The 12,357-nt window shown below is 41.7% G+C and overlaps 1 protein-coding gene across 5 annotated transcripts in view; it reads right to left on the reverse strand.

The window, feature by feature from the left end:
* Positions 1-1,220: 1,220 nt before the first annotated feature.
* lrp1aa (low density lipoprotein receptor-related protein 1Aa) overlaps positions 1,221-12,357 on the reverse strand; it is a 187,080-nt gene continuing 175,943 nt past the window's right edge. For 4 of the 5 annotated variants that reach the window (XM_049471909.1, XM_049471912.1, XM_049471910.1 and 1 more), the window contains 10 exons: positions 11,158-11,334; positions 10,704-10,838; positions 9,632-9,802; positions 9,165-9,326; positions 8,189-8,372; positions 7,958-8,056; positions 6,819-6,889; positions 6,478-6,571; positions 4,150-4,294; positions 1,221-3,190 (listed from right to left, as the gene is read on the reverse strand). In XM_049471909.1, the coding sequence (XP_049327866.1) occupies positions 3,050-3,190; positions 4,150-4,294; positions 6,478-6,571; positions 6,819-6,889; positions 7,958-8,056; positions 8,189-8,372; positions 9,165-9,326; positions 9,632-9,802; positions 10,704-10,838; positions 11,158-11,334 (1,379 nt within the window). In that variant the 3' untranslated portion in view covers positions 1,221-3,049. Of the gene's footprint in view, positions 3,191-4,149; positions 4,295-6,477; positions 6,572-6,818; positions 6,890-7,957; positions 8,057-8,188; positions 8,373-9,164; positions 9,327-9,631; positions 9,803-10,703; positions 10,839-10,909; positions 10,999-11,157; positions 11,335-12,357 lie in introns of those variants that run through there. The other variant, XM_049471913.1, reaches the window with a different exon arrangement.

The following is a 12,357-nucleotide window of genomic DNA, read 5'->3' on the forward strand; positions in this document are numbered from 1 at the left end:
AGGTTGATCTCTGTTTGTATGATGATCCATCAACACACCTAGGGAAGGGGAGGGTGCGGTAAGGGGCAAGGAAGAGTGAAGGGGGGGCGGGGAAGGTGAGGGGGACGGGGAGGGTGAGGGGGACGGGGAGGGTGAGGGGTCGGGGAGGGTGATTTTGTTTGCTGTTTGTTTTTTTGTGTTGTTGACTCATTGTAAAACTAATAACGGTATCAAAAGTAATAAAAAATTGGTCAAAAAAAAAAATGGTATACAACTCTGTTTTCCCACATTGAAAACCTCTGGAATATAATTAAGAGGAAGATTGATGAACACAAGCCATCCAACAAAACATACCAAGATGCATAAAAACTGTGATTAAAAACCAGGGTTATTCCAGCAAATATTGATTTCTGAACTCCTTAAACTTTAGGAATATGAACTTGTTTTCTTTGCATTATTTCAGGTCTGAAAGCTCTGCATCTTTTTTGTTATTTCAGCCATTTCTCCTTTTCTGCAAATAAATGCTCTAAATGACAATATTTCTATTTGGAATTTGGGAGAAATGTTTGTCAGTAGTTTAAAGAATAAAACAATAATGTTAATTTTACTCAAACATATACCTATAAATAGCAAAATCAGAGAAACTGATTTAGAAACTGAAGTGCTTAATTTTTTCTAGAGCTGTATATGCAGCTGAAACTGGGAGCCTAGTGCATCCCAAATTTATCAACATTAACAATTTAACGTAACATTATATTCATTATGGCTTTTAGAAAATCCCTGTAGTGCGGCCTAAGCTTTTGTTCTTAATGGCATTTTTTCTCCTTATATTACTTTTACTTTTATACTTTGAGTAATTTTGAAACCAGTACTTTTTATACTTTTACTTGAGTAAAAAGCTTGAGTTGATACTGTAACTTCTGCAAAAGTATTTTTAAACCCTATTATCTATACTTTATTACCTGAGTAATGAATAGGAACACTTTTCACACCGTTGCACACAACACAAAATATGGAAGTTTTACAAACAAAACATAAAAAGGGAAACTTGTTTCTGAAGCTCTGGTGAAATGAACAGATAGGGTGCTTTTGTAGCTTTTAGGCTAATGCCTTCCCGACAGCCCTTTATTATGGGGTTTATTATTTATAGATCTGGATTTCTTCACGCTATCTCTACATTACAGAACTGATATAAACGGACCATATGCAGGAAAGCAGGTGAAGGAGACGCTGAGGCTGTGCAGGTTTAAGGTGTTTTGTTTTATTTATAACAAATGTTATTTATTTTGTAAAGAACTCCAGCAGAATTAAACATTATTCTCGTCCCAGAACTACGCTTGAGCCTCCATGCACTTCGTACTATAAAAGCGCTCATCTGTAAATACGACTGCGCAGAAATGAGCAAACCGAACCGGGAAACGGTTCTCGACGGAACTGAAAGTGGCGTGATTATACTTCCTTACACATGACTGAGAATCTGAGAGCAGAACTTTAAACAGAAACATTGTCTTCACCGACACGACTGACCTGCCCCATGCAGAAGCAACGCAAGACCACGCCCACACTCAAAACTACGGAACCAAACAGGAACCCTAAGGTAGAAGAACCATATTTGGCTTCCTAAAGAAGATATTCTCGGCCCGTACACTTTTAAACATGGTTAAAGTGTTCTTTAGCAAAGCTAATGATTATAGACAGACCCACAGACAATCTTTCAAATCCCAACCAAGCATTAGAACCCTTTTTTTGGAACTGTGGAACCCTTTTCACATTTTCCTGAAAAGGTAAAGTACATGTGGGGCAAATAACTGGACTGCCTAGAACCTGCTTCAAAAATGTCCTAGGAAAAAAGGTCCAACTGAATTTGAAACATTTACAGTTTTATACTTTAAAAAAAGGTTCTCTGCCATGTATTAAATAGGGTTCAGTGGAGTCACAGAACCTGTATTGGAAATACAGAACTCTGGAACACTTAGAACCAGTCTGAGAATGTGTAAGTCCTAAGGGACCCTTCAACAGACAACCACATTTGTGAACGTTATAAATGTTAAGATCTGTAATTTTAAAGTTCATATAACTCTGAACTCTCACACTCGAGGTTCTAGATTATGTAAATCACATCCAGACCAAGAACCTCTGAGGAACCGTTATTTGTAAGAGTGCACGCAGTGAGGATGAAAAAGCAAAAAATGCAAAAATGTGAAAGCGATAAAACCAAGCATTCTTTACACTCTCACTTAACTGAAACCCGTTAAACTAAGCTCCGCCCCCTGACCGAGACTGATAATGGCAGCACTCTGGGTTATGAATGCACAAACCGCAGGAACAGTACGGAACCATGGCGCTTCCGTTAGAACGTGACTCAAACTTTCCTGACTGCTCTTCTTCTGCTCAACCGTTATTTTTGTATTAGCGTTTACAATATTAATCAAAAAACAAACAAACGAACAAACAAAAGGAAACAACGCGTTCTCCTGCAGGTGTAGTTTTGTGTTTGCGGTGTAGGAACTGTAAAAGCCGTGGCTATGCTAGAACGTACATCTATGGAATAAAATAAAGAAATGCTAAATATGGAAGTGAGATTTTACAGGTGCTGTACAGACGCTGTACAGACTCAGACACTTCGGCTCGGTTCTGGCCCCGCCCCCCCAATGTGATCTAGAACGAGTTGGCACTACTGAGATGGAACAATATTCGTTTCTCTATACAATTCATACAAAAATAAAAAAATTTAATTTGTTCCAATTTTTTTTAATACTGCGTTTTCTTCCGATTCCGTTTTGCTGAGAGGTAGAGGCTAGTTAAGGTAGAAGGGTGGGATGACAAAAAAATTCAAAAGGAAAATTCAAAAATCGTGTAGAAAATGTAGCTTTTTTTGTTGTAAGTCACCGTTCGTCGTTTCGGACCAAAAGAAGAAAATATAATACTGCGATCAATTACAAAAGTAGTCCTTCATTTATACATTTATACAGTGTTCACGCGGAATCGGCGCTGCTCCTCCTGCTCGATTTTTACTGGATAAAGGCAAAGGGGGTGTGTTGGATGTTCTGGACCGCGAGTCTAGAACAGTCTATGACAGCGGATCCACCAGCGGCTCCTCGTCTCCCCGGGACAGCAGCTCCTTCTTCTCGTCGGTGCTCGCCAGAGAGTTACGGCTGTTCTGGCCTCCCATGTAGAGCGTGGCGTACACCGGGTTCGTGAAGTTTGTCGGCTGGAAGAGAAAACGGAAGAGTCATATTTAGATCAGGTTTGTCGCCACTTCAGAGCGTGTTCAGGGTCAGACAGGTCAGTTTGATTGATCAGAACTCAAAACTTGAACAGTGTGGCTTGTAGGCTGTTGTTCTTATTTTAAACAAGTGGCCAAACTTTCTCCTTCAGGTCTTTTTGGTAGACAGCGGAATTCATAGTTCCATTTATCAAAGCAAGTCATCCAGGTCCTGAAGCAGCAAAACAGCTCCAGATCATTACACTACCACCACCATGTTTTACTGTAGGTATGGTGTTTCTTTTCTGGAAAGCAGTGTTATTTTTACACCAGATGTAATGAGACACACACCTTTCAAAAATGTCAACTTTTGTCCCATCAGTTCACAGAGTATTTTCCCAAAAGTCTTGGGGATCATCAAAATGTTTTTGGGCAATATTAAGACGAGCCTTAGTGTTTTTCTTACTCAGCAGTGCTTTTCGTCTTGGCACATTGCAGGCCTTGAGTTTGCTTTGAGTTTTTCACACAGGGTCATGTAGGTTTAATTTTTTTTCTCCCTTAATAGTAAACACTTCATTTAAAAACTGCATTTTGTGTTTACTTGTGTTGTCTTTGAATAATATTAAAAATTGTTTGATGATCTTGAACTTTTAGGAGGAACAAACATGCAAAAAATAAGAAATAATAAAAGGTGCAAACACTTTTTTCAACACTGTATGTGTAACAGAGAAGTTGACCCTTGCCCTGAAATTTCTATCTTAGGTGTGGTCCTAGATGATGTAACCGGACCTGACTGTATATAGGATTGAAGCATGCATAAGGTTGACCTACAGGTAGCTCCATGCTGATTGATGGGGTGCAAGCTATGTTATAGCCCCAGTGTAAAATAATGGTTTAAATTCTACACTTTGGCATTTTGTTTATTTCTTAATAAATGACCTTCAGAACCATCAGACCCGCCTCACCTTGTCCGGGTCCAGTGTGAAGTCTGTGTCCAGCAGCTCTCCCACGTCGTCGTCCTGTTCCCCCTCGTAGATCTTATACGCCGGGTTCCCGATCTCCACGTTCATCGCTCCGTTTGTCATCCGCTGGTGCTGGAACCCTTTAGCCCTGAAGAACCGCAGAGAGGAACCGAGATCTTTATGTTTAGAATAAACAGGTTCTAGATGTACACATTACCTCAGCATAGCAGCAGAACGGAGATCAGCCACAACACAACAGCGCCACCAACAGTCACAGTCTGGAACAGCCTCATTAAAACAACAACTCACAAACAGCCTAAACCCAGAGCTCACCGGAACACACGCCCACCAGCCAGCCAATCACACCTGACCTGCTCAATATTACTTAATATTACACAATATTACATGGTATTACGTGGTGAGGGGTGGAGCTATAAGGTGAGGGGTGGGACTATGGTTTGGAGGTGTTTTAGGCATGCAGGATAAACACTGCTACAAATCATCCACAGGAACTGTAGGTTGAATGGGTGGGGCTAAACAGCTCTAGGCTGAAGAGGTGGAGTTAAAATTGCTGTAGACTGAGGAGGTGGAGCTAAATTGGTGTAAATTGGACAGGTAAAACCAAGTTGTTCTAAGACTGACGAGGTAGAGTTAAATTGCTGTAGGCTGATAGAGTGGAGCTAAATTGCGGAAGACTAAGAGGTGGAGGTAAATTACTGTAAGAGTGAGGGGTGGAGCTAAATTACTGTAAGACTAAGAGGTGGAGCTAAATTACTGTAAGACGGAGGGGTGAAGCTAAATTACTGTAAGATTGAGGGGTGGAGCTAAATATTTGTAGACTGAGGGGTAGAGCAAAATTTCTGTAGACTACAAGGGTGGGGCTAAATATTTGTAGACTCAGGCGGTGGAGCTTAACTACTGTATGCTGACGGGGTGGGGCTAAATTACTGTAAGATTGAGGGGTGAAGCTCAATTGCTGTAAAATTTAAGGGGGGGGCTAAATTGCTGTAGGCAACATGGGTGGGGCTAAATTGTTGTAGACTACGGGGGTGGGGCTAAATTGTCGTAGACTTAGGGGGTGGGGCTAAATTGCTGTAGACTGAGGGGGTGGGGCTAAATTACTGTAATATTTAGGGTGTGGAGCTAAATTGTCGTAGACTTAGGGGGTGGGGCTAAATTGTTGTAGACCTCGGGGGTGGAGCTAAATTACTTAAAGATTGAGAGTGTGGAGCTAAATTGTTGTAGACTGAGGGGGTGGGGCTAAATTGCTGTAGACCTGGAGGGGTGGGGCTTAATTGCTGTAGACTGAGTGGGTGGGGCTAAATTACTGTAATATTGAGGGTGTGGAGTTAAATTGTTATAGACTGAGGGGTGGAGCTAAATAGTTGTAGACTGAGGGGGAGGGGCTAAATTGTTGTAGACCTGGGGGGGTGGGGCTAAATTGTTGTAGGCTGAGAGGGTGGGGCTGAGATGCTTTATACTGTGGGGGTGGGGCTAAACTGCTGTAAGACTGTGGGGAGGGGAGCCAAATTGGTGTAGGCAGGACATGTAAAACTAAACTGTTGTATACAGAGGGGGTAGAGCTAACTTGCAGTAGACTGAGGGGGTGGAGCTTAATTGCTGTAGACTGAGGGGGTGGGGTTAAATTGCTGTTGACTGAGGGGGTGGGGCTAAACTGCTGTACAACTGAGGGTGTTCAGCTAATTTGCTGTAGAATGAGGGGAGGGGAGCCAAATTGGTGTAGGTAGGACAAGTAAACTAAACTGTTGTATACAGAGGGGGTAAGAACTAAACTGAATGAGGGGGTGGAGCTACATTTATGTAGATTGAGGGGGTGGAGCTAAACTGCCCCAGATCTAGCACTGTTACGCTGTCTTGTTCTGATGAACACTGGGTTTGGACAGACGACACGTTCCCCACAGGACAGATCAGAACCAGCCCTGGTCAGAAGTGACGGGACCGGTTCTCCGGTTCTGACAGAGCTGGATCTATTCCTCTCACTGTGTTTGAATAGATCACCTCCTTCCCCCTCTGGGTCAGAATCGTTCAGGGGGTTGGGGGCAATGGGGGGGGTCAAAAAGAAAAAACAAAGACACAACACGACATGAAACAGAAACCCCAACAATCGTTACCCAGGCAGACTGGCGCCACATTTGCCAGACCTGAGGAGAACAGAAGAAGCCATTATTATTCAATAGGTGTGGCTAAACTGCGGTAGAATGAATGGGTGGGGATAAGCTGCTGTAGGATGAATGGGTGGAGCCTAATTGCTGTATGCTGAGTAGGTGGAGCTAATCTATGAAGGGGGCAGTTCTTTATCAACACACTCACCCTTGCATCCTCTTCCTGTACCACAGCATGGCCCCAACAATCAGCAGCACCAGCAGCAGCAACAGCACCACAGGAATCACTATGGATGCTGTACCTACACACACAGTCAGAATTATGGATTATTGATCATCAAGTGAATACTGATTGATTGAATCAGCAGTGATCAGTCTGCAGTTTGGATAATTATTTGTATTTTTAAACTAATAAATAGGCATTTATTGCCCTTTTAACCCTATCAAAAATCTTTTTCAGAGGTTCTAAAGAGACTAAAATACTAATTTAATTAACAGAACCCCTGAAACAGCACTGATCTTGGACAGTGTAGGGGAGTCAGTACTCACGGCCTCCGGATTCTGCAATCACACTGGGGGAGCGGGTCGCACAGCGGTGGTCCTCCCACCCAGGGGGACACCTATAAACCAGGAACAGACCTTTAATATTAGTATATATTTTGCTGTTTTTCTCTGTAATGTGAATTTATTAGTTATTCATTATATTGTTTTTATCTTAAATTTGAGCCAGTAGACTTAGGATACCCAACCCCTAGGTGTGCGCAAACAAAACAGAGAGGTAGGGCTAAGTGGTAAAATTGGATTGGGCCTTAGTCTTAGAATGCAAGATTGTAACATTGACCCCCACTGAAAGTTATACATTAGAGATCCACAATGTTCAGTAGTTGATCCCCTGCAGTTTTTGTTATATACAGTCCTTCAAATTAATTTACAATGTAGATAACACCACATACAGGTTTGGAAAAATGTAAGAGACCACTTAAAAATAATGAGTTTTTTTGATTTTATCAAATTGAAAACCTCTGGAATATAATCAAGAGGAAGATGGATGATCACAAGCCAAACTGAACTGCTTAAATTTTTGCACCAGGAGTGGCAAAAAGTTATCCAAAAGCAGTGTGTAAGACTGGTGGAGGAGAACATGCCAAGATGCATAAAAACTGTGATTAAATTGTGATTTCTGAACTCTTAAAACTTTATGAATATGCACTTGTTTTCTTTGCATTATTTGAGGTCTAAAAATAATATTTTTTGTTATTTCAGCCATTTGTCATTTTCTGCAAATAAATTCTCTAAACCACAATATTTCTATTTGGAATTTAGGGGAAATGTTGTACGTAGTTTATAGAATAAAACAACAATGTTCACTTTACTCAAACAAATACCTATAAATAGCAAAATCAGAGAAACTGATTCAGAAACTGAGGTGTTCTCCTAATTAATTCCAGAGCTGTATATACAGAAAGATGATGATTCACATTATTTATTGTCTACTGACTATTATGCAAAAATATTTTCTCCATATTGTAAATCTGACAGTTTTTTTTATGATGATTGGACCAAAATCATCCAAAATGACTTGGAATTAAATCTTTTTCCATTGACTTGCATTGGAAGTTTTTTCCCCTATAAAGTATTGTTTTTAGAGATACAAGGTTTATGAGTGTGTGTGTGTGTGTGTTACATACTTGCACTGAGGGAGTTCTGCAGGGCTGAGAGAGCATTGTCCATTAGCGCAGTATCCTTCACAGGTATAACAGCTGGCCTGAACAAGACCGTTAGAACATCTGCAACACAACACCAGTTTTCAACCAGTTAACACCAGTCCACTCCAGCATCGGAACGCTTCACATATACAGGTGTGTGTATCTGAATGTGTGTGTGAGTGAGTGTGTGTGTAGGTGTGGGTGTGTGTGTACCTGCAAGTAACGTCTCCGTCGGGTTGGTTCTTGTTGGTGGGAATGCACGTTCCGTCCCGACAGTAATGGCACTTGTCCACCTCGCAGGTTTGTCCGATGTAGCGGGGGGGACAGCGGCACTGTTGGGACCCGTCACTGGACTGCAGACATGACCCCCCGTTTTTACACAGACCATCACACATACCTACAGGACCCGAGAGAAAACACCGTCACTCACCTCTTCTACTAAGCTTGTTTACAGTGGCTTCAAACGTATTTATATCCCCTATATAGTTACTTAGTATAACAGTGTTACTTTTCTGCCACACACAGTGATTTGCATTTAGGCCAAAAAGTTGACCACAGAACCTTCTTCCACATGTTTGATGCATCCCCTGCATGGCTTGGAGCAAACTGCAATCAACGCTTCCTATGTCTTTCTATCTGTCAATCTGGTTTTCTTCTTGCCACTCTTTCATAAAGTCCAGATTTGTTGAGCTTCTTGTGGACAGATTCTCCCACCTGAGCTGGGGATTTCTGCAGCTCCTCCAGAGTGACCATGGGCCTCTTGGCTGCATTTCTAACCAGTGCTCTCCTTGCTCCTTACATCTGTCTGTTTAGGATGTCTCGGGACGTCTCGGTAGGTTTGCAGTTGTAGAATATTTTTTCCATTTTTGGATGATGGATTGATCAGTGCTCCTTGGAATTATGCTACCAGCACTGGGAGAGCTCAAGACGCTTGGAGGAAAATGCTAAATGCTAACTGCTACTTCTGCTTGTTTTAGTTAATACACGTCTGTGCTGGGTTTCATCAGTCAGCATTGCCCATGCTGATTGATGGGGAGGAGAAGAAAGACCCTTCTACCCACATAGAAAGAGAGAGGAAAGTTTTGCTCTCTGGGACTCACAGTCACTGATGGATGGCTGTGGCATCACTCACTGTTCCTCCACATAGATACTACTGATAACCTTTAGCTTGTGCTGCTGTGGTACTCACGGAACTGGCACTGGTCTCCCAGTACGTCGCTGGGGCAGCTGCAGGTGGGCTGGTTGCCGCGGCTGACGGTGCAGTTGCCTCCGTTCTGGCAGTAGTCCTGGCAGGTGCGCTGGTTACAGTTGGGTCCGGTGAAGCCCGTCCGACATCGACAGGTAGGAGCACCTGAGATGCACAAAACACAAAACAAAATATGAATCTCTGTAAATCCTTTAAATACTGTTATACCAGACAATAAGAGTAAACTTTGACTGTAGACTGAAGAAGAGCCATATCGTGTGTCTTTGCTATCGTAATGACAGGAAAAAGTACGCGCAAAAGGTGTGTAGTAATTCTGTTAATAAATCATGTGTGTGTTTTGGGTGGAACATGAAATAAACCAGGTGACCTCTGACTTTGTCGAATTGCTATTTTAACAGCGTAGCACTTCAATATGATTCAAACGTTTGAGCTGTAGTGTAACAGGGTACCTGTAGGGGACGCTGTGCAGGTTCCTCCATTTTGGCAGTAATCCCGGCACTGGTTAATCTCACAGCGTTCGCCCCCGTAGTGAGGCTGGCACCGACACTTCGGCTGTTTCCTGGCGTTAAGCTCACAACTGCCTCCATTCAGACACTGCAGAGGGCACGGTGCGATCGGTGCTGAGAGAGAGATAGACAGACAGAGAGACAGACAGAGAGAAAGTGATCAAAAGTAAGTCCTTCTACTGAGTAGGTACAGGTGTTCACACACAGCTGTATCCCAGATAACACACCCATGGAGCTGTGGGGCTTGTACAGGGAGCCCAAAAACATTAGATTTTTGTCCACAGGTTCTATGTTAAATTCACATATGGAGTGATTTATAAGGCACACTATCAATAAATGTCTATTTTCCAGTCTATTTTTTACATAAGGTGCACAGCATTATAAACGCATTTAATGCAACTGTAGACCTGTAAAGCTAAGCTAAATTAACTAAACAAAACTGTAATAAAAAAAAACATTTTAGAGTCAGTCAAATGAGTGCTGGATGTAAATCTACACACATTTCTCTCCTGAGACTGTTTATTTGGGTAAAGTGCTTCTGTTTATTTACAGTAAGCTTAGATTTCCAAAGTTCAACTAAAGCATGAACATTAGCATTAGCTGAATGGCCAAAGAGCTAGCATAGTATTTTATTACAGTCATAAGTTTATACTAATTACAACACACCTGATTCAAATAAACAACTAACTAATCAACTAACTATTTGCCCTGACTGAGACGAGTTTGTGTGATACAGCAGGAAAACTAGCAGGACAGAGTTACTCCAGAACCACAGAGCCAACCCAGCTTACTTAAGAGCCATAGTCTAAATACTTAATGTGGGTTTTTTCCACTAAAACACATTCCAACGACAAATATTAACGTAAAACTAAGGGATTTTAAGTGCGCCTTATAGTGCGTAAAATACGGTATATCAAAAGAACAGAATATGTGACGTTCTTTACAGGTTTTCAGATAACATCAATATACACTAATATATAAGTGTGTGTGTTTGTTTCTTTAGCCAAAGGCTCACCGACAGGTGTGGGTGTCGGGACCTCCACACAGGTGCCGTTGTCCAGAACGTGACCGTTGGGGCAGGTGCAGACTGGACCACTGGGGCTCAGCAGACAAAGCCACTCACACTTTTTCCTGTCACATGGGTTCGTAACTATAAAACACACACACACACACACACACACACACACACACACACACAAACAAAAAAATTCAGATTAATCTTGTCACATGGGTTCGTAACTATAAAACACACACACACACACACACACAAACAAAAAAATTCAGATTAATCTTGTCACATGGGTTCGTAACTATAAAACACACACACACACACACACACAAACAAAAAAATTCAGATTAATCTTGGAGGAAAAGCCACTTGTGAGGTAAACTAAAAGTGTACACTCAGATCTCGTACTGATGTTTACTACAGCGACTCTGATTGGTCTATGAAGCAGGCGAGTACTCACTGTCAGGTTGTTTGTAGTTGTGGAACAGAGCCAGGTCGGTGGCGTGGTTGATGCCGGTGGTCAGGTTCTCCACGTTGCCCTTGCCAAACTTGTTGACCCTGAAGACAATATTGTCGCGGTAGGTGATGCCGTAGATGTAGTCCTCATAGACATCGATGCTGAAGGGGTGGTGCAGATCTATGTGGGAGGAGTTAGTGAGTGACAGAGAGATAATGTACGATAAACATGCCAACCAGAATTTCACTTGATTTAGCAGAAGATTTTCTTGATTTTACACAAGCATTTTTTTACACCGGTTGTTTTAAAAGTTGTGAGTCTAATATTCCTGTGATCTGATTTAATTATAGTTTTATGACTTTCAGGTATTAAGCAAAGAGACGATGAATCCAGGGCCAGATAGTAAATCGGACACTGTATGATACAATAACCTTTCAACAAAGAACATGGAAAGAAACAGCACACACATTCTGTCTCCTTACAACCACAAACCTAAATTAACTTTATTGAGATTTTAGGTTAAAGAACAACACAAAGTAGCACAACATTGTGAAGTGGAGCGAAAATAAGACATAGTTTTGCTTTGCAGACTCTTTTACAGACTCCAACAGAGTTTTTTTCAGAATTGCTCTGTACTTAACTCCATCCATCTTCCCAATCACTCTTATCAGTTTCCCTGTCCCTGCTGAAGAAAAGCATCCCCACAGAATGTGATGCTGCCTCCACCAAGTTTCACATTGGTTACATTTCCGCCACACATTGTGCTTTGCATTTAGGCCAAAAAGTTCAACTTTGTTCTCATCTGATCACAGCAACTTCTTTCACATTTATGCTGTGTCCCCTACATGGCTTGTGGAAAACTGTGGATAACTGCCATTTCACATGTTTTTTGCTTTATTTCAACAATAGTTTTCTTCTTGCCACTCTTCCTTTCTCCTGTGGACAGATTTTCCCAACTGAGCTGTGGATTTCTGCAGCTCCTCCAGAGTGACCATGGGCCTCTTGACTACTTCTCTGATCAGAGCTCCCCTTGCTCAATCTGTCACTGGTTTCCTCTAACAATCAACTAAAGCCTTAACAGAACAGGTGTGTTTTTACTGTGACTAAATTACACAGCTGAACTGGATTGATTGAACGTTTTTAGATTTTATTTGATTACAATGTTCATCCCATTTCACAGTTATGTGCTATTTTGTGTTGGTC

This window comes from Astyanax mexicanus, chromosome 24, assembly GCF_023375975.1.
Source record: "Astyanax mexicanus isolate ESR-SI-001 chromosome 24, AstMex3_surface, whole genome shotgun sequence".
NCBI classification, from domain to species: Eukaryota; Metazoa; Chordata; class Actinopteri; order Characiformes; family Acestrorhamphidae; genus Astyanax; species Astyanax mexicanus.